General features: G+C 41.8%; 1 protein-coding gene across 1 annotated transcript in view; it reads left to right on the plus strand.

Moving 5' to 3' along the window:
• The first annotated feature begins 459 nt into the window (after positions 1-459).
• Positions 460-23,705, plus strand: part of sema3bl (sema domain, immunoglobulin domain (Ig), short basic domain, secreted, (semaphorin) 3bl) — a 102,628-nt gene continuing 79,382 nt past the window's right edge. The window contains exon 1 of the mRNA XM_061736603.1: positions 460-789. Within this exon, the coding sequence (XP_061592587.1) occupies positions 678-789 (112 nt within the window). The 5' untranslated portion in view covers positions 460-677. The remainder of the gene's footprint in view (positions 790-23,705) is intronic.

Genomic DNA, 23,705 nt, shown 5'->3' on the forward strand with positions numbered 1-23,705 from the left:
AAATTCCACCTCTTAACACACGCATTTTCATTATCTGTTGCTTATAATTTGTATTCCAGCTGTATAGGAATTATTACAAGTTGAACACATCTGCATTGCAAGTGTTTTTATGTGTTGTGGGTGAGAGAGGTGGAGTTGACATTTAAGCACAATGGATTTTACTGTCTATTCGAGTTTTTCTGCTGAGTTTTATTTGTTGCTAAATTTACTTTACTTGTAAAAGATGATGACATCGTGTCGTGAATCATTCCCGAGTGCACTCAACCAGGTGCACCTGGTTTAGTTTTGCGTAAAGGCTGATTTATGGTTCCGCGTTACACCAACGCGTACCCTACGCCGTAGTCTCTGCGTCGATTTAACGCAGACCATAATTCAGGTTTAAGGGGGGCGAGTTTCTCCTTCTCCTCAGTGGAAAGGCGTGGTATCGCTCTCTCTCTGTCTCCCTCTGTGCGAGGCAGGAGCAGACTTCTAGGAGCAGACTTCTGTGCGGCTGCTGCTGGAAGTGAACTCCTGAAGTCCTGTGAGTAAGTGAGTCTCCTCCTCAGCGGTCCGGGCAGAGCTCGGAGAACCTTAACCTGCACCTTCAGATGTGGCCGCTCTGATCACAACGATCAAAATCCTTGACAATATTGTCTCACTTTTGGAAATTTAGACTCATTTTTTTTTCTCAAAGCATTATGGCATCTTCTCAGAAGATGGGATTTGGACTTTTCTTCTTCAACATGATTATTATTGGCACCATCTCTGCCACCAAGATAAACGTGCCGCGGCTGAGACTGTCCTACAAAGGTAATGTGTTTTAAATCCATCCTCGCAGTCACAGAGATGCTCGGAATGTCTGCTTTTCTGCGCGCACTTGTGCGCAGGTGGCACTAATGAGTCTTGACTCTTATAAGAAACATTTATCCGGAGTCATTGCTTCACTAAAAAACACAGCAGCCTGTAAGTTTGTTTTCTTATGTGAACACGTCAACTTCACACCCCACTCGAGCTTTTTTTTAATTTCTTTTCCCCCCTTATTCCCTCTCTCTCTCTCTCGCGAGGTGGTCCGCACTGGAAGCGTTTAATCTGGGTCTCTGTGTTTTGGCTACTGTTTCTGGGGTTTATGTGTTTTAGGAGAGAGGAGGTTCTGGCAGAGCTGCACCTCTGCGGTCACATCACCGGTACGACCGTCTCATTATACAGCCTTTATTAGGAACGACAACCGCAACCAAATACTTTGGCAGCATGCACCATTATAATCAGTTAAAGTGCTACATGTTTTATTACTGCAGACATGGAAGCGCTGCTTTGTTTTGGAGGACCTATAAGTTAACATATTTCACATTGTTTAAATGTAGATATCTTTTTTCATGCTTTAAGCAATACTGGTTTTGCTGTTAGTAGGACTCTTGTGAGATTCTTATAGATTATTGGCATTTTCCCCTAACATCATGATATCTTACCAAAGGGGAGTTATTACCATATAGAGTGTATTTTTGGCCGGTTCACATGCCCCCTGTGTCCAGGAGTCTCCAGTTGCTGGTCATGACTCATTCAAGTTTAAAGATAATAAGGCAGCAGAGTGTGTGTTTAAGTAATATTGACTGCTGTTGCCAAGCTGGACTCATTGTTTCATTCACCCTAGAGCAGTTTTGCAATCATCGTCATCATCAGCGCTAGATATCACACAGGATTTCCTCCTGTTCAGTTTTCAGGAGAAAAGTCTGCATCTGAGCCTATTAAGCTTCCTGTTGGCTGGTCTGGAAATGAGCCCCGCTCAGCTGGGAGACAGAGACCGAGCTGTTGTGCAACACGAATAGAGCAATAATGTGGAGGATGTGAAAACTCTGCACGTAGGTGATGTCTCATGTGGAAATGCTGGAGGGATGGTGTTGAAAATTACTGGTCACGTCACTGAACTTTTGCTTATTATAATGTTCTACAGAGGATTATGAATTAAAAGTTAATATTGTACAAGGCACATTCCCTTGTCTTTTCTACATTAGTACATGCTTGCCTGAAGTAAATCCAGACCAAAGAAAGTGCTCAAACGTCTGATATTCCTGTTTTTAAGGGGTTACAACCAGTTAGCCACACAGACACCTCAGGGGAAGTGGCAAAATATGCAGTTTCTCGAGTGACCACTGGGGGATGACTCCATAAGTGAGTCAGTTTCTATTTGACCCCTTGTAAAAATTCAGTTTAACACTACAAACTTGCCTTAAAAAAAAAAAAATCTTTAGTTCCTGTAGATACATTTTACTTCCCTGACCACAGGAATGGGTTGACATTTTTTATTTCTTTATTTTGAGTGAAGGCAGCATTATATTGTTATAATATAAACTACTTACTGTTTTACATTTTGGCCTCAAAACTGCTAACTGTGGACTGAGATGACAGCTGAAGCAGTCTTCGATCCGGGCAACTGCCGCCAGCCACCTCGAGGCCTTCGGCCAGGGATCAACCCAGCAGCTGGTCGCTAGCTGGCAGGCAGAGCAGCCTTCGCTCTTCTTCCTCACCAGAGCCTGTCATGCCGACCCGGAAGGGTCTGGAAGGATTTGGTCCAGCAGCAGCTGCTGCCAGCTGCTGCGGTCACCTGGCCAGACCTCGGCCAGCTTCTGCTATCCAGCTAGTGACAGATGGCCATTGTAGCTCTGGTGCAGGTTGGCCAGTGTGCCGGCAGTCCTGGTTTTGGTTTAGACAGTTGTAGCCTGAGTTTTTGTTTTGATAGCAGTATCTGAAACAAGGATGGATGGACAGACTCAATCAGATTCAGTGTGAGGAAATGTTAAATTGCATTTTAGTGTAGCACTGGGCTAGTACCAACTGTCTGTGGGACTTGTGTTATTTTGTCCATTGGACATTTATCCATTTTTCTACTAAATGGCTTCAGGCCAGTTCTTTCAAAACTGGTGGTCCAAAAATGGGCTTCAAATCCACTCTTTAGAAACCTATGGGTCACATCACAAAGGGTTTGTCCAGTTTTTTTTACGCCTTTCATGGTTTTTCTACTCTCTGCCTATAACACATATGTCTGCTCTGCAGAATTGCCTCTTTGGAAAACCTCTGACAAGCACTTTTGACAGACAGGAGGGCTTAAAGAGACAGGAGCTATAGAGAAAGTGTTTCAGACCAAAGGTCTGAACGGGGCTGCAGAAACGAACAGTGGGAGGCAAAGAAAAACATGCCAATTTTAATGTTAGTGCAGGAAAAAGGTTTTCCATCAGGATGTTATGTAAATTCTTTATTACTTTTTGATGCGCATTGACCTGTATTACAAGGCTGATGGTAATTACTTGAGCTGACAGCAGTCACATCGCATAATCGTTAAAATCACTACCATTCACCTGCATTAAAAACAGCTGGATTTAACCAAACATGGGGACCCATTTTCATCCCAATTTCCATGTCATTTTCCAGTGTGTGGTTCCACTGCTGCTCTTTAATGACATCACCTTATTACTTCATCTGCTGGTTAACAGCTGGCGCCACCAGCTGTTAATCGAGAAGCGCTTACATTTCAGCGTGGGACTAAGTGGATTTTGACAAGCTTCTGTTGTCATTAAAGTTATGAATTCAGCAGCAAAGCCGAATAGTGATGTGTTCAAACTGAGGCGCAGAGCCAAAGAAGCACGTCTGTTGGATTTGCAGCATAAAGAAACCAAATCAACCAAATCCAACACCCCACCCTCATTCCTGTTTCTTTTTCCTTTCCTTTCTTGATTATGAACATATTTATACTGCTTGTCCTTCCAGCAGATTTTATTAGGTGACATTTTTAGTCCCCAAATACCAAATACAAGAAGTTCTCCAGCACATTTCAGTAGTAGCGGGGGTGTGGAGGCTTCTGCTATGGAGCAAACAGAGTCAGGCCCTTTGCAAACACAACAAGAGGGAGAAAGTAGCGCCCCTAACTAGAATTTTCTCAGACAAAGCTTCTCTTACAAAACTGTGAAGGAGCAACAAACAGAACCTTATAAAACATTTATCTTTCTAACTTGTGATCAGAAACCCTGGGCTTGTGCATCATGAGGACTGTGAGCTGTGGGAAGGATTTTCTTTCTAAGATTCTCATTAGTGACCTCACAGTTTCTTTCTTCCTGTCTGCATGACCTCAAATTTGACCTCACAGTTTATCCTCTTGTACATAATTTCCTGCTAGATTTAAGTCTCCCCGTTCTTATCTTCACGAGTAAATCTCTTCTCACCTCTCCGTGTGTCTCATCCCCTCACTCTTTCAGTTCCTCACTCAGATAGCTTTCTTTCTTTTTTTCCCCCCAAAATTGGCTGCACTTCCTCCATCACCTCCTTATATTGTGTTCCTCATACACCCAGAGGGTGTTTGTACAACCAGGAGGATGGAGAAGTCATTTAGGGACAGGAAAAGCTGTCATTATCTAATTTCAATGAATTAGCGAGTAGAGGTTAAAGCAGGAAAACGCCTATTTTCACCCTAGCTGCTCTTGATATTTCACTTAAAAGAGTATTAAAATCTGTTAGGATAAGTCCCTTTTCTGGCCTGCAGAACCAGATATAAAAACAAAAAATAGTATTTGAGCCTTTGGAATTAACTGGTTTTTCCGCAGTAAATTTACCATAAAATGTAATTTACGTCACAAAAGTAGACAAACATAATGTTCGTAATCTGATAACAGAGAAAGAGTTATAACTCCATTTGTGAAATTGAACACAGACTTTAAACATCCACAGTGCTGGTGAACCCTCAGACTAATAACCTTATAATAAGCTTATTAGAGTTGTTTGTTCACGTGTAGCTCAGTTGATGAAATGCGTTTGGAAGGACTGGAAAAAGACACTTTAAGTTTGCTCTTTATAAGAAGGAGCTGGTGTGGAGCATGATTTGCAAAAAAAGGATCTCTGGGTGATCTGCACGATGGAGGAGAGGGACACGAAGGAATTTAAAGTCCTTAGGCATCAGTAAGTCCACTATTAGACAAACTGTATGCAAATAGACGTAGTTTAGGTCTAAAGGGGGGCGCACAGCCAAGATGACCCAGAAGACACAATGGAGACAGCGCTGAGGTAAAGAAGAACCCAGGAGTAACAGTTAAGGTTTTGCAGACATCACTGGAGCTGGATACCATTTCTGCTCATGAGTGTAACATACGCAAGTCATTTAACATGCTGACTTGTCCTTGGCAGAAAACCACTGAGGACTTCTCTCCAAAACAGCACTGCTGTGGGCCTCAGGTTTTCTAAAAATCACCTTGGCGGTCTGCAACGCTACTGTGAAGATGTTGTGTGAAGGGAAGGAAAGTGTTTAGGACGAATGCCCAGCATCTCTGTGATGCTGAAAGGGCACAATTTATCAACGTCATCGCAGCAGTAAAGCACGGCGGCGGGAGCGTCATCATATGCTTTTGTGTCGCTATCCCAGGGCCTGGAAAACATAACCCCACATTTATCACGTTCTCTTTGTTTCTGGTTATATTTGCTGTCTTGTCACGTCATTTATCCAAAAAACAACAGTGTTTACCAAATATCACAGTTTCTAATTCTGTCTAAATCTAACTTGTCAATAACGGTGCCCGCCACAACAGTAGCAGCATCTGTGTCCATGCGTGTCATCAGGTGCTTGTTTGTAATGAGTGTTCAATTGAGCTACATTTATGGATACAAATCTCCCATCATGCATCATTCTGTCTCATGCGTTCTGTGTTTTTTGTCCTCTGCTCCCCTGCTTCTTTTATTCCATCTTTGTTTACTCGTATGCTCTCACACCAACTTCAGACACGCACTTTCTGTCCAATACAATATTCACTTTGTCCCGTTGAGGCGGGGGGCACTTGTAAACACAAAGGCTCACATCGGTGCCCTGTTTTAATCAGATTGCAGGCGTTTTTGGAGTGAAAGGGTCTGTTTGTTTTTGCTTACAGCCTGTGAATTAATGAGTTTATTTTCTCAGTCGGCGGTGCCCGGATGCACATACTGACGGATGTTAGTCGTTCTCAGGCCAGGCGGGCCGAACCGTCACCAGGAGTCAGCTGGAGAGGCTGGAGCTGCAGGAATGCAGGGCGTCTCTCGGCCCCGTCATCTCTCAGCTCTTTTCTTTGTCCGGTCGCGATCCATCTCCATCCATCTTTCCTGCAAGGGATCGTGTAATGGCTCGTTCAGTGCAGGCTCTCCTGGTTCTCTGAAGTTCAGCTGAAGTGCTCCCAGACCTCTGATCTGATCTAAAACCCACATCAGAAAAAGAAAGAAAAGGCTGAACAATAGAGCGAAACTTGAGGGCTTAGTGCAAGGCCCACTGACTTGTTTCTCATGCTTTTTTGTTCTCCCTTAAACAGGGATGTATAGAGTTGTGAGAATATTTGAAAGCAAAAAAAGACGTTTAGACTTTTCAGTGTTTTAGTGATGGTTTACATGTGTTTGATTTTCACATGTCTGTTTCAAATAAAATATATAGTCTCTGAAGTTTACACCAGCAACAGTTAAGAATGATCCATAAAAGAAAGAGAATGTAGAAATAGTAAGAATGTGGTCTATGTTAAAGTCGTTATGTTTATGAACCTCAGTTGTGAGCTCAAATTTAATTGACAAGCTTTAATGTAACTTTGTGTCTCAATATTGCCAACTGTAACTTAAAATTACCCGCTTTTACTTTTGTTAAAAGAGAACGGAGTAGAAAACCTAACATGTCAGCCTAAACATGTATTAGTTCATAATTTGACACTTATACAGCTCAGGTAATGCAGTCTAATCAATGTTCAAACTCATTTCATTATCTTATTTCAAATATAAACAAATCTAGACACTCAATTTTTTCACATGCCAAAAGAAACTGTGAGCCGACATCTGTTGTTTTGCTTGCAGGATATTTGCTGCAATACAGAAGCCGAGTGATAACTGCAGTGCTGAAAGCTGTCGTTTTATTTCAAAAAACAATCACAGTAATGATTTTAAACACTCAGCCGTGTGTGTAGTCAGTTCGCAGGCTACGGAGACACGATGCTGACAGAGGAAACACACTCCACGTGTGTATCTTGTATATATGAGAGGCAAACAGGAAGACGGATCTGGGTGTGTTGAGGCGCGGAAGCAGATTCATAGGTTCTTGTTTTCTAAGGAGAAGACACTGAAACAAGAAATGTTACTGTGTCTGCTGAGCTGCAGGAACGTGTGTGTGTGTTCGTGTGTGTGTGTGTGTGTGACTATTACAGAGTTTGGCTGTCACACAGAGAGCTTTTATAGACATCTAATTGTTTCAACGTGTCACTTGTGGATGTCAGCGGCAGCCGGCGCGTAACGGCTCTCAGATGTTGACCTGGCAGGATCACAGACGAGACGCCGAGGGAAAAATTAGTGACGGGGGACGGAAGCATTGATGATAAATGCTCGAGAGATTATAATGAGCAGGAAATAACAGAGTCAGAACAGAGAGAACGGATGAGAGGGAGGCTGGAGTGAGCGGAAGAAAGGCGCTTATGTCCGCAAGGTTTTGAACAGGTGTTTTTTCAGATTTTTTCCTCTTATAGACCATCGCAATGGATTTTAAATAAAACAATGAAGATGTGATCAAATTGGAGACTTACGGCTTTAATTAAAAAAATATAAAAAAAAAATATAGTTCTTCCATTTAGGAATCCCAGCCATTCTAAGGAAAAAGTATTTGATCAATTGACTGTAAAGAAGAGCAAGTGAAATAGGCCACTAAAGGCTGAAAAATAAAAAAATAAACAAACATAAATATCTAAGCAAATCACCAGTCTTATAAAGAATGAATGCACTAGGGAGCTCACCAACTTTCAAAGGTCTGGAAAAAAACATACATTAAGGATGCAGAATCCTTTCCTTGATTAAGAAAAACCCTTTACAACATCAGCAGACGTCAATAATACTCTGAAGAAAGTAGACGTATGACTGGCAAACTGCACAATGAAGAGATGTCTTCACATTGAGGGTTCACAACAAGCCACTAGCAAGGCTCAAAAACAGGGAAGCCCGAATAAACTTTACCAGGAAACGTCTAAAAAGGCTCAGATATCCTGGAATCAGATTATGTGGAGAGATGAAACCAAGAAAAATGAGAAAGGTCTGGAGGAGGAAACAACAAACAGCTAATGATCCAAAACAGACCACATCATGTGTCAAACATGGTTTGGGATGCATGTGGGGCTGCTGCTGGGACGGGTTGACTGGCCTTTATTGATGACATCACTGCTGCACTCTGCTCACATTCGGTCAAATGCTTCAAAAGTGACGGAACGCCACTTTATAGTCCAGATGGATAAAGACCATAAACATACTGTAAAGGCAACTTGTAAAAAGACAAAGAGGTGAAATATTCTTCGATGGCTATAGGTCAGTCATCTGATCTCATCCCAGCAGAGCAGCTTTCCAGTTCCTGGACACAAATGTGCAGCAGCTGAAGGAAGCTGCTGGGGAGGCCTGACAAGGCTTCTCCAGGGAGGGAGTTTGGTGGCGTCCAAATGTGACACACCATACACCCACATCCAAGTAACAAACATGATCCTTATAGTTACAATTATGCTACTTTGGTCAAATGGCTGTTATTCCTAAATGTCATATTTTTGTGATGTTTGGGAAAGAAAAAGCAGGAGAGAATGAGTGAATGAAAGTAACAGATAAAAAAAGACACAATAACGCAGAATATAGAGACAAAGAAACAAAAAGGGCAGAGACAGCACCAGATGGACTCTTGTGATAAGAAAAAAATGTGTCCTTGAATTGTTTGTTTTTGGGACTGAACTGGAACTTCTCATGCTGATCAAGAATAAACCCCACAGCTGGCAGCGTTCCCTGCTTATCAAAGGAATGAAGTGACGCTCATAACCAAAGCAGACTTTAAACAAAGCTTACATTTTACTTGAAAGTTCCAGTTTTGTTCTCCATCAACATAAAACCGAGGTAGTTGAATTTAAGGCAAAAAACTGTTTATATAGTCGATTAAGTACATTTATTCTTCAATATACTGTATGCAGATGTTTTTTGCAGATGTTTTTTGGTCTAATCTAATCTTGTAAGAAGTAAAAATAAATACTACTTTCAAAGTAGAAGGTTGGGAGTTTGAAACAGAAAACTAGTAGCTGCTCTGTGAAACCCATTTGTCCTGATTTTAAACTAATCAAACTGACTGATGAGTTCATCTTGTGAGAATAAAAACTCCCCCAGATATAAACACAGGGGGCTACTTTTTGAACATAAACCCTCAGGAATTTGCTGGTTCAAAAAGTTTTAAAACAAAGTGTAAATCGTTTGGACTAACTGTCTCAATAAGCATCTACTAGTTAATCCCGAGAGATAAATCGAACGCCACGCCCCGTCCACTACAGTCCAAGGATCGGCTGATAAATGCCTGCAGGATTAAATGGATCAGGGCAGGGGCAAAGCAAATCCAGATAAACGCGGCGTTGATGCCCGAAAGGTCGAGGTGTCCAAGTCCTGCAAGTCTGAACTGAATTAAAGCATGTTCCTTTAATGCTGGCAGGAATCAATGAGCTGATGGATGGAGTGAAGTTGGTGGTGCAAAAAAGGAGAGAAAGAGATTTGTGGAAGCCAAATGACCCAGCACTGAATACAGAAGTAGAAGAGAGGAAGATGGAGCCTGAGATGAGAATGCCATTGGAGTGTAGATAAAAGTAGTCATGGTGGTGGAGAGAGAAAGAGACGGGGGGTGGGGGGTGAAGAGGAAAGGAAAAGACAGGCCGCTGAAAGACTCAAGAGGAAATTGAGAGCGGTGGAAGACTGACAGATAGATGGATAAAGAGAAGAGAGGAGCTAACCTGGAGGCTGGAAGACACTGGTCCCTTTGAGAAGGAGAGGTTGAAGGTTCAAGTCCCAACAATGTGGCTTTGATAGTCTGTCATTTTGATTACCCACACACAGAACCTGTGTGTGTGTGTGTGTGTGTGTGTGTGTGTGTGTGTGTGTGTGTGTGTGTGTGTGTGTGTGTGTGTGTGTGTGTGTGTGTGTGTGTGTGTGTGTGTGTGTGTGTGTGTGTGTGTGTGTGTGTTAAAGATCAAGCCAAAACCAACCTCAATGTCCTCAGCAGTCATGCTTGTTTTAACACAAGCTTTACAAATCAAAGCAGCAGACCCTCACAAAGCAGAGTTCAAGTCCCAAAAATCTGTTTGTCTAACTTCTCCGCACTCTGCCGCACCCTGAAAATTGAAGATTCCCTCCCAGCTGTCCTCGAGACGTTGGACACTATTCGTCTTAGTTTTCAAGTTTTATAAGAGACATTTTCAGGGAATCTTCAATTTTTGCGCGCTTTTGCCAAATACTTACAGTAAGAACTAACAAGAGCTTTAATCAAATTTAGGTCCCAGTTCATCCATTTCACCAGTCTTGTAATTTATAAAGTGATTTTCTCCTTATAATTTGACATGCATGAGGAAATGAGAATCTTGTAGGGCCTGCAAATGAATTTGAAATGTGCAAGTACCTCACAAACAGGCTGTGGTTAAGCGTGATTTATGCTTCTCTGTCAAATTGATGTCACAATGCAGAGCCTCTCGGTGGCCGCAAGCCCCCCAACCAGCCCCCGCCCCCCGCGTGTGGCCTAATATACACCTCCAAACATTTCTGACTACACGTCAATGTAATGCAGACCACAAGGGCTGTGATTGGCCCACTGCACGGTACCATTTTCCAATACTTCACTTGTCTGCTTTGTTCTGGCCTCTACTGGACTTGTTCAGAGGGCGCACAGAACACTTCCTCGCACAACGTCTTTTTCATTTACAGTCCAACATTTGCCACATTTGCGTTTGCTGTTCCGCGTCCATCCGTTCCAACTCCAACAATACCCTTTCTCATAGAAAAGTGAATCCTGGAAGTAAAAACTCATGTGAGTTCATGAAAGATCCCTCTGAAACTCAACACCCTCAAGCATTTAGGCTGTCAACTACTTTGTGGGTACTCTGTGACGAATAGACGTCAATGCAGAACTTCGAGGTCACAGTGTTCCCTTTGCGCCGAGTTGATGGTGAAGCCTAAAACAGACTTGAGAATAAAATGTGTTTCTTTTTCTTTCTTAAGTGTCCTTAAACTTGTCTGTGACTTGGCTACTTGCTGAGGATGATATGACAGCTGCAATACTCAGCATCTTTTCTTTTCATTCCACTGTATATACTGTTTATATTTAGTAATTATATATTTTTTACTTTTTTATCCTTTAGCTGCATGTGAGTGTTGTGTGTACTGCTGCTGCACAAAGCGAATTTCCCCACTGAGGGATGAATAAAGGACAATCTAATCGAATCTAATCTAATCTAAGTGTTGTATTAAAGCCACTCTATGTAGTAATACCACTTTTGATCACATTATGGGCATACAGATCTGCTGTGTTTACAAAAAAGTCACTTTTTGAAGCATAATACATGATCCCATTTAACTTGAAGGCCTTCAGCACAACATTAGATTCAGATGACGTCTGCCAATAGAGGCTAGCGGTCTTTCATCCTGATCAGCGCCCACTGGCTGCAGCACTCAGGATATATCTTTGATGGTGTGGTGCAGGACTTGGCCGCAAATCCCCAGTTCGTTAAGGAGTTTGACAGTAGAAGTTGCAATGCAGTCCCGGTAGCAAACCTCTACTGAGCGTCATTCTACTCAGTGTTCTGTCTCTGCCTTTAGCTCTGTGTAGGGCAGCATCTCCCTCTCATAGGCCTTATCTGTGGCATGGTCCTGTGGTACGGTCAGTTATATAAAATAGACGGTATGCAAAGCGTTGGACCAGAGTACCAGGTCTGATCCTTAAGCTGGAGGTGACTGTTTGCGGAGGAATTGTGAGCGTGTTGCCCTACTGTACATCTGCGAGGATTTCCCATACCCATTCTAGGGGTTGATGGATGTTGTTTTTGCCTCGAAAGCTGTGGCCAGGGATTCCAGCCCCTGGTTGTGCCTCCAACTGTATCTGCCTTGAGAGAGGCTCAGTTTGAATCCAGTGACGATGTGCCTGAGCGTTGCAGGAGTTGAGCACAAAGGGTGCGGAGGATTTTTGCCCAGGCACTGGTGGAGATTTGTGGGCGAAAGAAGAACATCATACAGCGTTCTCAGCAGGAAGCTGATCCTACTTGTTTCCATTTTTCATAGATCTTTCCAACTGATTTTCCTTTTTTCTGTGCTTTCCCATTTCATCCACTGCCCCTGCCAAGCTTGTGAGACAACCTTTGCACATCTTGTGGCCTCTTCCTGGTGCTGGACGTCGTGGTCACCAGTTTTTGTTGCTCTGACGGGTTGCCTTGATCCACAGTAGTCTTTCCTAACGTAGGCCCAAACTTCCTCTTCCCTGCTGGACATGGCCCACAATCTCAGCATATTTGAATGCTGATGTAGCTTGTTGCAATCCCTTTTTTGAGGTCCATTTCCAACCCGTATAACTATGGTTGTGTCCTGGGATTCTGAAAGGGTTAATTAGAGTATTATTTTGGAGCATTTAAACTCTTCCAGGTCTAGATGAGAACATTGTGCTAATGAGTGGGGATGATCAAGCACCGATCAAGTAGTCCCAGGCACCGGTGCCCTCCTGTGGTCAGGACCGGTACTAATGCAATTTACTGGTCAGGTTAACTATCAGATGTACTATTGGCAGATCATTAATCAGATCAAACTCGCCCAATCAGCCAAGAATAAACCAATTCTGATTGACTCATTTCAGGTTAAGGTATGTATAAATGACATTGCCAGCTGTAATATATTTGATGCTTTAAACATATCGCACTGAAAACTTTGTCCTTCCTCAACCAATGTTGATCCTGGCCTTCACATGTCTCAGTCCAGCGAGTGCATGCTGAGCCCCGGAGCCGAGATGATGGATGCCTCGTCCAGTGTTTTATTGAGAGTTTTGCTGACCCAGCTTGAGGCAGTAACATCCCATCCTTCTTGTCTGTAAATGTCGCTGCCTCATCCTACTGAGCTATCCAGGGCCCCTTTTCTCTGGCTGAGCAGATAAATAGTGTAAGTTTTTGTTTCTTTTAGGTTTTTCTTTTTAATAAATCACCACATGCTTTGTATATTTCGTATGGACCCTCATCGAGATACCAACATTGAAAACAAAAAATAACAGAAAAAAAAACTTTCACATAGAAAGAAGATCTTTGTGTCTTTTTATGTAATTTCATTGTTCTGCCATTTGACATTTTGGCTCAGAAGCAAAGTAAAGTGACAGGGGAGCAGGCAGGCGGCAATGGGAATCCTCTTAAATGCAAGCATATTACACAGCAAACACACACACACACAACACACACACACTAAGAAACAAGCACGCTCTCTATTCCAGCAATCAATTAGTTCCACTGGAGCTGCTGAAATGAGGAGCAGATTATAAAGGCCTCTTCTGTGGACTAATGTGTCAATTAAACAGCAGCTGAGAGACACACGAATACTGCAGCTAACTGATACCAGAGGAAAATCTCTCTATATCAGCTCAGAAACAAACAGATGCACTAACGCATGCAAAGTGCTGCCAAGTAGTTTTTTCAGCTGTAAGGCTTTCAGCTTCTTATGTTGCCATAACTAAAGCCAGATTTTATGTTAATAAAAGAAAAAGACAGTCAACTACTTCCATAAAAAAAATCTATTTTAAATTTAATCTAGATTTTTTTTTCTTCCTTTCTTCTTTTCTTCTGCTTTTTTCATAATCTTATATCTTTATATTCATGAACTCATCCCATTTGAAGAAATTTGAAGTTGCAAGTAAAGTAAATAATTGGAAGAATGAAGAAGACTGAAGGCCAAGAGTAAAAATCAGTGAGGAACATTGTACTCTCTTCAATGTACATGATAAACTGAGGAATGAACCACTACTTTACACGAGCCCTGTGGAATTTAGTGTTTTTCTGCATTAATTTCTCCTAAAATGTGATCTAATCTTCATCTTAGTCACAATAACAAATACAATGTGCTCCAGCTGATAACATAATTTTTTGTGTCTTCATTGACACAGCCTTAAAAAAACTCAGTGCTGGAGGGAAATGTAATTAAAAGTAAATTGAGTTAATACCTGGTTAAACCGTCTTTTGGAAACAATGACTGCATAAGGATTTCAGCAGCTCTGGATCAGACTTCTACGGTCAGGAGGAATTCATCTTTACAGGCTTGCGTCAGCTCGGGCACATTTATAGGATGTCTGGTGTTCATGGTTCTCGAGGTCGTTCCACTGCAACCCCACGGGGTTCATGACTAGACTCTCACTGCACCACTGCAAAAGGCAGTTTCCGTTTGAAAAACCATTCTGTGTTGGATTTACTTCAATACATATGGTCATCATCCTGCTGCATTCCCCAACTTCCACGTGGTCTCAGCAGGTGGACTGCTACCCTGATGTTACCCTGTCTTTAGTAGATTTGTTAACTGATGAGAAGTAGTTCAAGCACTGAGGCAGCGAAGCAAGTCCAAATCATCTGCTCCTTCCATCATACATCACCGTCGGGTTGGTGTGTTGATGTCGGTAGGATGTGACCTGTTTGTGCCGGAATTTCAGGCATGTAGCGATGTTCTTTGTTGGAGAGCAGCACCTTCGTCAATGTTCTTGGACACCCTGTTCCGTGACTTAAGTATGATCTGTTTGTCTATTTCAGTGATGTTTTCAAGCCGTACAGTTACTCATGGGTTCTTCTTTACCTCGCTGAGGATTCTCTGTTGTGCCTTTGGAGTCGTTAACCTCTAGTAAGAGAAGACGCAGTGCTGTCTCCTTTCATAGAGAAAGTTTTCTAACTGTAACTTTTACATGGCTTTACACCTTTCCCAACCTAAGGCAGATCACCTCCTCTTGATCGTCCTCAGAGATCTTCTTCTGCGAGGCATGGCTCATTGCCAGAGCTGATCTGGAGCCACTGCCAAAATGGGCTCAAACAGCTATTAACTCCAAGGGCTGATTTATTTCTTCCACCAGCACAGGGAATCCTTTATATGCGTGTTTAATAAAGACATGAGATGTTTTAATAGTGTGGTGAAAATGCTGAAGGAAGAAAAACAGGAAAATGGATAGAGAAAATAAGGGACTGAGCAGGAGAGCCGGATGCAAGGAGATAAATTTAAGAGGGAGAGATGACGAAATGGGATAGGAGGTTGAGGTTCAAGGTGATGAGGTAACAGTCCTCCGCGGCGTTTTAATTGATTCAACTGGGACGATCGGGTAACAGGAACTATATGGGGGTCTTGAGACAACACTGGGAGAAGATGTCTTCAGGATGTCACTCTGTGCATTTTTGGACTGTGAGCAAGAGAAAGGAAAAGAATAGCAATGTGTAGATGGGACATAGATGATAATGAAAGACCAGCTCAGAGAAGGAAACAAGTTAACGTCCCAGTGAGATGGTCACCTCACTTCTAATGTTATCACAAACTGACACAAGTCTGGCTGTGTTGAAATATGTCTTATGTGGGTAAAAAGTACATCTCCAGTGACGAAGAGGAATTAGCTGAAAATTACTGGATTTACTCTGTCATCACATATTAAGCCCCACTGTTCATGTCTGCATGCATCTTTTTAATGTTTAAACAATGAGAACATAATTGCCTGAGGTCTAATAGCAGTGAAATCAATATTTTCTAAAAGGTCTTAAAAGATTATTGGAGTTAAAATCAAAACAATACTTGATACCAAGACTAATATGTCTTGTATGTAATTTTATTGATAAAAACATGTCCCACAGCACATTTTATAGAATAAAAACTCTTAACTGAGGTCAGAGGCCTAAAAGAAAAAAGATTTTGAAATTTTGAACATGTGTTCAATATGTGTATCATTATTTATGATGTCAGCTTCACAGAATAGAAACTTTTTCTTTCCATCAGTATTTTTCCTCGCTTGGAGAAGCAGCAGGTCTCTTTTTTATTACTACAAAGTTTTAACATGAGTTACAAAATGATGAATTAGTTTGCTCTCTTTAAATGTCCAGGATTACTACTGTGGCTTTTCTTAAAAAAAACAACTTTTAGTTAAAGAGGAGGAAAAAAAAAATCTGATTCGGGCAAAGCTAAGATATAATGTACAGTCAGTGTTCAGTTTACTTCAGCTACTGTAGTGAATGTCTGATCCATATAAATCATCTTTGTGAGGAAAAACGAACTGTTGCCACAGCGTCACACTTGTTGTCAGCAGCAGCGCTGTCATTCAGTAGCTGCCATGAACGTTCCCGTTAGCTGTGAACGTCAACCACAGTGATGCTTCACATCCCTGGCTCTTGAAAAGAAGACGACATGTCAAAGACAAGATAAAGGCAGTCTGTCAAGTATGCAGTTGAAATCTGGCCTCCTACAGTGCTACGGCAGCCAGAGGAACAGCATTGACAACATTTACTGTTTAATACAATTAGCTACGTATTAAGTAGCTGGAACGGTACAAACAGGCAACTTGTTGCTAGCATACTTAGCTTATAAGGCGTCTTTCCCTATGTGAACTTGACAAATTCTTATGACAAACTCTTAACTCTGCTTGGTTTGAGAGTTTAAATGTACAGCAGGACAAGAGGTATGTGCTGTGTTGTATTTTTCAATTGGTTCTATTCGGTAGAGACCTGTGCATTTGGTTTTTATTGAAATAGCTGCTTTGGTGCTATCCATGTATCCAAATATTAACCAAGGTTCTGGTCAAGGGGGCAGGAGTCTCAGCAGAGAGGCCGCTGCAGTGATCCGTCTGTCAACCTCCAACTTTATTCTTCCCTCACTTGTGAACAAGACCCCAAGATACTTAAACTCCCCCACTTGATGCAGAATGGTCATCCCTACAGTCTTACACTTGGCCGTGAACCCCTCCAGTGAGAGCTGATGATGCTCATTTATTGGACACCAACTTGACCACATTATCCACAAAATAGCAGAGATGAAAGCCCAACACCATCAAACCAGACCCCCTCTGCACGCTGACCCAAAAGCCAGCCCTCCTGATGTGTGCGATGACAAAAGGCAGCTCTGGTGAAGTCCAACTCCCACCTGGAACAAATTTGACTTAATACCAGCAATGTGGACCAAACTGTCACTCCATTTGTATATGGACTGGAGGGCCCATAGCAATGGACCCAGTACCCCTTACTCCCAGAACCCCCCACAGGATACCCTGATGGACACAATGAAATACCTTTTCAACTCCACAAACAACCTGTGGCAAACTCCCACACTCTCCAGGACCCTGGAGAATGTGGCCAGCACAGCTATTATATATAACATCAGATAACGTTTTACATGTATGTGCTTCGATAAAAGAAAGTAATACAGTGACAAAGTCCCTGAGCAAAGTTTTGTATTTTCCTTGGCTCTTTCCCCAGCCCTAGCTAAAATGCAGATTTTAAAGCAGATACTCCAATGTTTTAGCGTGTGATTATCAGCAATGTTGTGTACATATACAGCATGATAGGTTTAACAGGTACTTGATCTTAAACGTTTTTGACCGAATTTGACCTGATTAATGCTCTAAAGAAAAAGTTTGAGCAATCTCCAAAGATATTGGTCACCATTGAAAAATAACGTGTGAAACGACAGAACAGTATCTGTTGAGTTATTTAAATGAAACATTGAAATGTTAAATGGAAACACAGATGACCACTGAGGCCGTAGAATTCATATTATGGGATTTATGAACTTCTAGGGAAGGTTTTAACTGCAATCCATGACAGAAAACCCGAAACCACCACTCCACAAGACTCGGGTTTTACCAGCAAAGTGGCACCACAGGACATGACCAGTGTTATGGAGCATTTTGATCACCGACCAACTACTGTGTGTTTAGCCTTTTGCACATCTGTCTTCATCTTCACACTCACTCTTTAGATATGACTGATTTCACACATGCCATGAATTGTTAGCAATAAATGGATCAGAAGAAAAATATTTGCAGATGCATGAGAAAGAATTTTGAAAAGCGAGAAATGTTTTAAAGGATTTAAGTCATTGTTCTGCTCTGAAACACACCTCATCAAGACCTCTACATGGAGGTCAAATTTAAAGTATGATAGGGAATACAAGACTCAGGAGAGGAGGAGGAGGACTGGGAGTGGTGAGAGGATGTCAGATGGCTTTTTGTTCACGCAGCAGATTCCAGAAATATTTGACACTCTGCAATAATATACAGCCGAGATCTAATGATACCTTGGGAAGTCTGTCAGCAGTGTAATGAGTCTAATGAGACTTTGTTTTGTGAGTGTCTGTGTGTCAGAGCGCAAGAAAATAAAATGACAAAGATCAATATTTGGAGATGGAACCTGACAGCTGACAGAGGTTTGTCAGCTCAGATGTGCCTGAACCAGGGACTCATTGATTCATGATGGCGTGCATGGGTGTCTGGTTCTGGAGTGGGTTTTTCTAATACAGGGGGTCTAATAGGCTTCAGATGTTATTCTCCCTCCTTCTAAGCCAACAAAAACACCGATAGTGATCATGCATGTGCATAAACCCTTCTGCAGTTTAACTTGGCTTACTCTGTGCCTGTGCCCAATTTGTATATTAGAGATGTCAGCAGAAGATAAGGAGTTTTTGCTACTCTTTGGCATGCTCTCGATAAATCTTTGTCTTTCTCTTTTCTTTTTGACTCGTCATCAGAAACCTTAATTTTCTTTTGGCATACCTCTAAATGGGGGATGGTTGTGGATTAGTGGGTGGGATCAGTTTACCTATAACCAGAAGGTTGTTGGAACAACCCCTTGCCCTGTGACATGTGAAATGTCATCGGGCAGGACACAGAACCCCACATATTTGTTGGACGGTTTTCATTTCAACATTATAAATTGTACAGCATATTATGAAATAGAAACTGTGCTTGAGACCATTCATTTACACATAGAACACCCATAGCACTTTGTTTAGGGTTGTCTGAAAACATGTTGACTTAACCGTTCAAATTTTCAGGGTTCTGTGACATCACAGACCCAGATCAGAGAAGAATTATCCAGCCTTCCCATCTTCATCTTCACATAATACTGCATTTATTGAGCCACTGCAGTGAGCAGCATGAAGCTCTAACATTGATCTCAGAAGAGGCATACCCTCGGAAGGAGGAGGGTGGAGTTGAATGTCTGACTCCGCCCCCTAAAACCAGCTGCTGGGAACAGAGCAGCACTGATGTGGTTACATAGGGAGCTTTTGTACTGTATCTCTGTCGTATTTTGAAAGCACAAAAAAAGCATGCGACAAACATTTCATTAGGACGTCAGGAAAGTTGATACTTAAAAAAAAAAAACCGGAAAAAACATTAAGATGAAACGGTTTGAAGAAGACTATTTAACATTAATACAATCCCACTAAATATGTGCATTGCTTTTTGAGCTCAGTCAGAGTATAGACTCTTAAAGCAGCTAAAAGGCCTTAAGTTCACATCAAAATACCTTTTTAATTTCATTTTAAAGAATATTTGTTTAGTTTGAGGAAGCTTCCTCTGGCTGAAGCAGGCTTCCTTCTCTAAAATCGACACAACCAGCTCGACTGAGTGACAGACGAAACAAAAGCGATTTAAACCCCACACCTACCCAAAGAGCTAAAATTAGCAAAGTTCCTTGGTGCTGCCGTAATTCTGCTTCACATTCAGAACATTGTTGAAAAAGAAAAAAAATCCTACGTGTAACTGCACATGCATTCACATGACATGCATTTACATTACATGCATTTACATTACATGCATTTACATTACATGCATTCACATCACATGCATTTACATTACATGCATTTACATTATATGCATTCACATTACATGCATTTACATTACATGCATTCACATTACATGCATTCACATTACATGCATTTACACAGAAAGTCCCATTGTGTTGTATTTTGAAGAATCATTCTGACCAAATGATGTCAGAGCATCTGTGTCTCCGAGGATTTTTTTTTGGGTGCAATATTTTATGTTTCTCAAAAGTTTGACATTTTTTAAAACACTATTACCCAAGCGTCCTGTTACTGTCTCTCTTGGTGAGACATTGAAAGCTATGAACAAATCATCAAGGGACAGATTTACTAACCCAGGCAGGTTACCAAGTGGTCGTAAATCATAAATGGTGCCGATGGGAGCATGCAGTTCTTCAGACCAAGTTTTAAAACTGGACAAATGTATAAACACAGATGCATCCAGGGAGCTTGAAGAATGTAATTATATAAGACCAGTGCAGATAAGTGTAAACAAACAGACATACATGTTGATAACCAAGAGTCTGTATTGATAATCTAGAACCACAAAGACGTACACAGGATATACTGTATGAGTGCAAAGCTCATTACCAACCTGAGATTAAAATAAAAAGGAGGCGGTAGGTATTAAATAAAATTAATTAATTTATGAGTGTCATACTGATTTTTAAAGCAAATCCTGTTTATTTTCCAGCTTGCAACACAGTCAGATATCCGTCAAACCTCATTAACCTGTTCCAGTCCTTACTGCAGAGAAGCAGATGGGCATTGAGAATAAGCTGGAGCTGAACGGGTTAAAGTATCGCCGGCCAACGTTCAAGCTCATTTGTACGAACCAGGATTCTTCAGAACCTCTTCTTCATTCACAGCTGGCTGGCTGATGCTCTCCACCCATGTCTTGGATTTCCAACTCCACATCCAAACTGCACACCAGAGCTTTTCTTTATCTTGCCAACAGGCTCTTTTGCCTGTAATAAAATCTCTTCAGCTCCCTTTTTTCTTTTTTGGCATTAATAATCACTGATGTCATGATTTATTTTTTTTAATAATTACAAATGTATTTTTTTTAATCACTTGTGGTTTTGATGGATCGTTTCAACAATCTCACTGCAGATGACTGCATCCCATGCGATGTCACTAATCTGCCAGGAAATTTCACCCCTCAGCACAAACAACCAACAGACCATTGATTTTGTTGCCATTCTAGTCTCTTGTCGTCACTTCTTCCATTTTTATCGGCTTCTTGAATGAGTCATCTAATGTAGTGTAGTGCTAATTTGTGTCAGTAATACAGCACAGTGTTTGTTTTTATCTGGTCTCAACTCGCTCATCACTGCTGTGTTTCAGGCCTGGGTGCCACTAGGGTTGGTAGCGCGACGGTCCGCCTCTGTTGTGGCTTCGCTCCACCCTCAGGACACGTTGAGCACTTGTGTGTGCCGCCTGCTCAGTTGGATTTTTTTTAATTACACAAAAGGGATAAATGATGTCATAAATAGTGTGTTTCCACTTCTAAATTTAAACTCTCCTCGCAGATGGTTAAATCTCTTCTGAAACCCACCATCGACCAGCATGATGCTGAGGTACGAATCTGAGCCTGCGTCACTGGCTTACCTCTGCCATTCTGGTGTCTGACTTCCTACCAGCGCAACCTGTTGTGTCAAAATAGACCTAGTGCATGTTTGGTGGAGCAGAGAGGATGGCCGCTTCAGGGACACTTCCAAACCACGCCTGAGCTACAGTTCTCTCTGTTGGACCAGTCTTAATGACTAGTGTTGGCCACAGTTCACAGCAGCAGACATGGATCAGCTGCTTTGCAACAGTTCTGCATCCGGTGGGATCCAGGCGTCAGTCAACACCCTCTAATGGATTTACATGTGTCCTACCGAGGACTCCTGGGTTGGGTGACAAGAACACGTTTACATTTTTGACACAGATAACACATTGCTTTTTATCAGAGGCTTCCACTGTCTGTCTGAAAAGGGTATCGTGATGCATTTCTCTTCATTTTAACTACAATTATATCCGATTTTGTTGTGTTTTTTTTTCTTTAGCGAGTCAAGGTTGCATGTCACACATTCGTGATCCTTCCAGCCATCCAGCGTGTCCAAGTTGTTTTAGATAGGAGGTGGGGTACATCCTGGACAGGCTGCCAGTCACAAAACCTTCAAATTTAGCCAAAAAACAATAATAGGGAAACATTTTGGATTTCCCTAACAGCTGGCCATAATTCTAAGCCTATCGTGCACCTCTGGGACATCATAAAGTCCTGTTATTCAAGAAAATAAAGGCACGTGACTGTGGACCTGCACAAATGTGTGTCCTTTCTGAATTTGTTTTGGTTGCTGAGGAACCTCAGTATGAGTTTAAGACATATAAGTTTGTTTCAGGACGCCTGAATGTTGGCAGCTTTCTGAGCGTTCTGGCATGTCATTCATCCATTCATCTACCGCTGGGGAAGAGGTAGCGTTCAACCTGGACTCATAAATACAGACACTCACTATGCATAAGCTGTAGACACACCGGAGACCCTAAACTGTCTTTTTTCTTCTTCTTTTTGAGTGGCAGAGGAAATCAGAACACCAGACGGATTCCTCAGTGGACAAAGAAAATATGAACTCTCGGTGCAGAGAGGCTGTAAAATGTGATGGAAAAAACACTTGCGGTGAAAAGTTTTTTGAGAAAACACTTCAAATTACATGTTTTTCTTCAGCGATGCATTCCTCAGGTTCATCATATGTTTAATTGAAATATAATATTCATAACAGTCCTTTCTTTTATCTTTTATGTAGAAGTTTCATTGCCATTTGTTGGTCTTCGTGTGGTTTATCCTCCCTCACCAGACAGAGTAAGCAAACAGAGGTAGGGAATTAGATCGCAAGCTCACGCCTCGGTCTTAGATTTGGCGGACGCCATGCAGGGCAGAGTGCTGACATTGTAAACAGCTTTTAGAAAAAAACAACCGCATGCATTGCACATCTTTGTAACTGTTACGTCTGTGTGATTAGATCGCTGGGGTTTGACACACTGAAGCCAGATGCCGTTTCATGTGTCTCTCTGGTATGGCACGTTTTCTACGTTTGCCATCCAGCACCAACCGGCCCCCTGTAGAGAAACGATACACATTGAAGACAGATGTTTCACTGCAGATGCTGTCAGGAGTTTGCAGAACTACATTTATCTGTGGGCACCAGATGGATGGAAAGAGACACAATGGAGGAAGATCAAGTTGCAAAAGGGACAGAGTCAGAAAGATGGACTAGAGATGAAGCTGAAGATGTGGTATTTAAAAGAAACGTTAAGGGAGGAGAGGTAACGAGAGAAGACATTAAACATGTACAGACACATTGTGATTGAGAGAAGAGAGAAGTTAACCAGGTAGACAGAAGAGAAGTGTTGATGGATAGTCAGCAGGAGGCGAAAAGCTTGGTGAGAAGGTGAGACACTGGTGTGATTTCTGCAGCGAGGCGATGAGCCGCTGGAGCGATAACAAGCCACAGATGGAAGCTGTTAGCTCACCTTCCCCATGGTTTGGGTGTGTGTCCCTGTCTCTGTGTTTGTATTCATGTGCCTACATTTTTGTTTTGGTTTAAACAGGAATTCTGTGTACACTTGTGGGTGATTTATGAGACTTAAATACAGAAAGGAAGAGAAAGAGACATCAAACAGGGACATGCGTATTGGTCCGTGTGGGTTTGTTTATGCGGTGGGACGAACTCCATGAAACCAACTCTTGTATACAAAGAAAGCCAGAAACCTCGAGTTTGGAAGAAGACTTTAGATTCATATTATATCCACTGATGAATGAAAGAAAACAGGAACTTTGAAAATGCTGTGGATAACCTAGTGGTTTAATAATTTATCCAAATCATTGGTATTTGATTACCAAAGATACTCTACCCAGAAGTCACAAAGTTGCTTGATCCAAACACTGAAAAAATGGTTTTGGTCTCCATAGTTAGATTCCTGACAACCGTGCAAGGGATGAAGTTTTATATACCACATCAGGCAGAATCATATAACATCACAACTTTATGTTAAACGGGGAGCGTGTTTTTTTTGTTTAGTTTTTTTTGTATGACAGCTGGCTATAGTTAACGGCTAGCTGACACAACTCGAGCTAC

The sequence above is a fragment of the Cololabis saira genome, chromosome 12, assembly GCF_033807715.1.
Source record: "Cololabis saira isolate AMF1-May2022 chromosome 12, fColSai1.1, whole genome shotgun sequence".
NCBI lineage: Eukaryota > Metazoa > Chordata > Actinopteri > Beloniformes > Belonidae > Cololabis > Cololabis saira.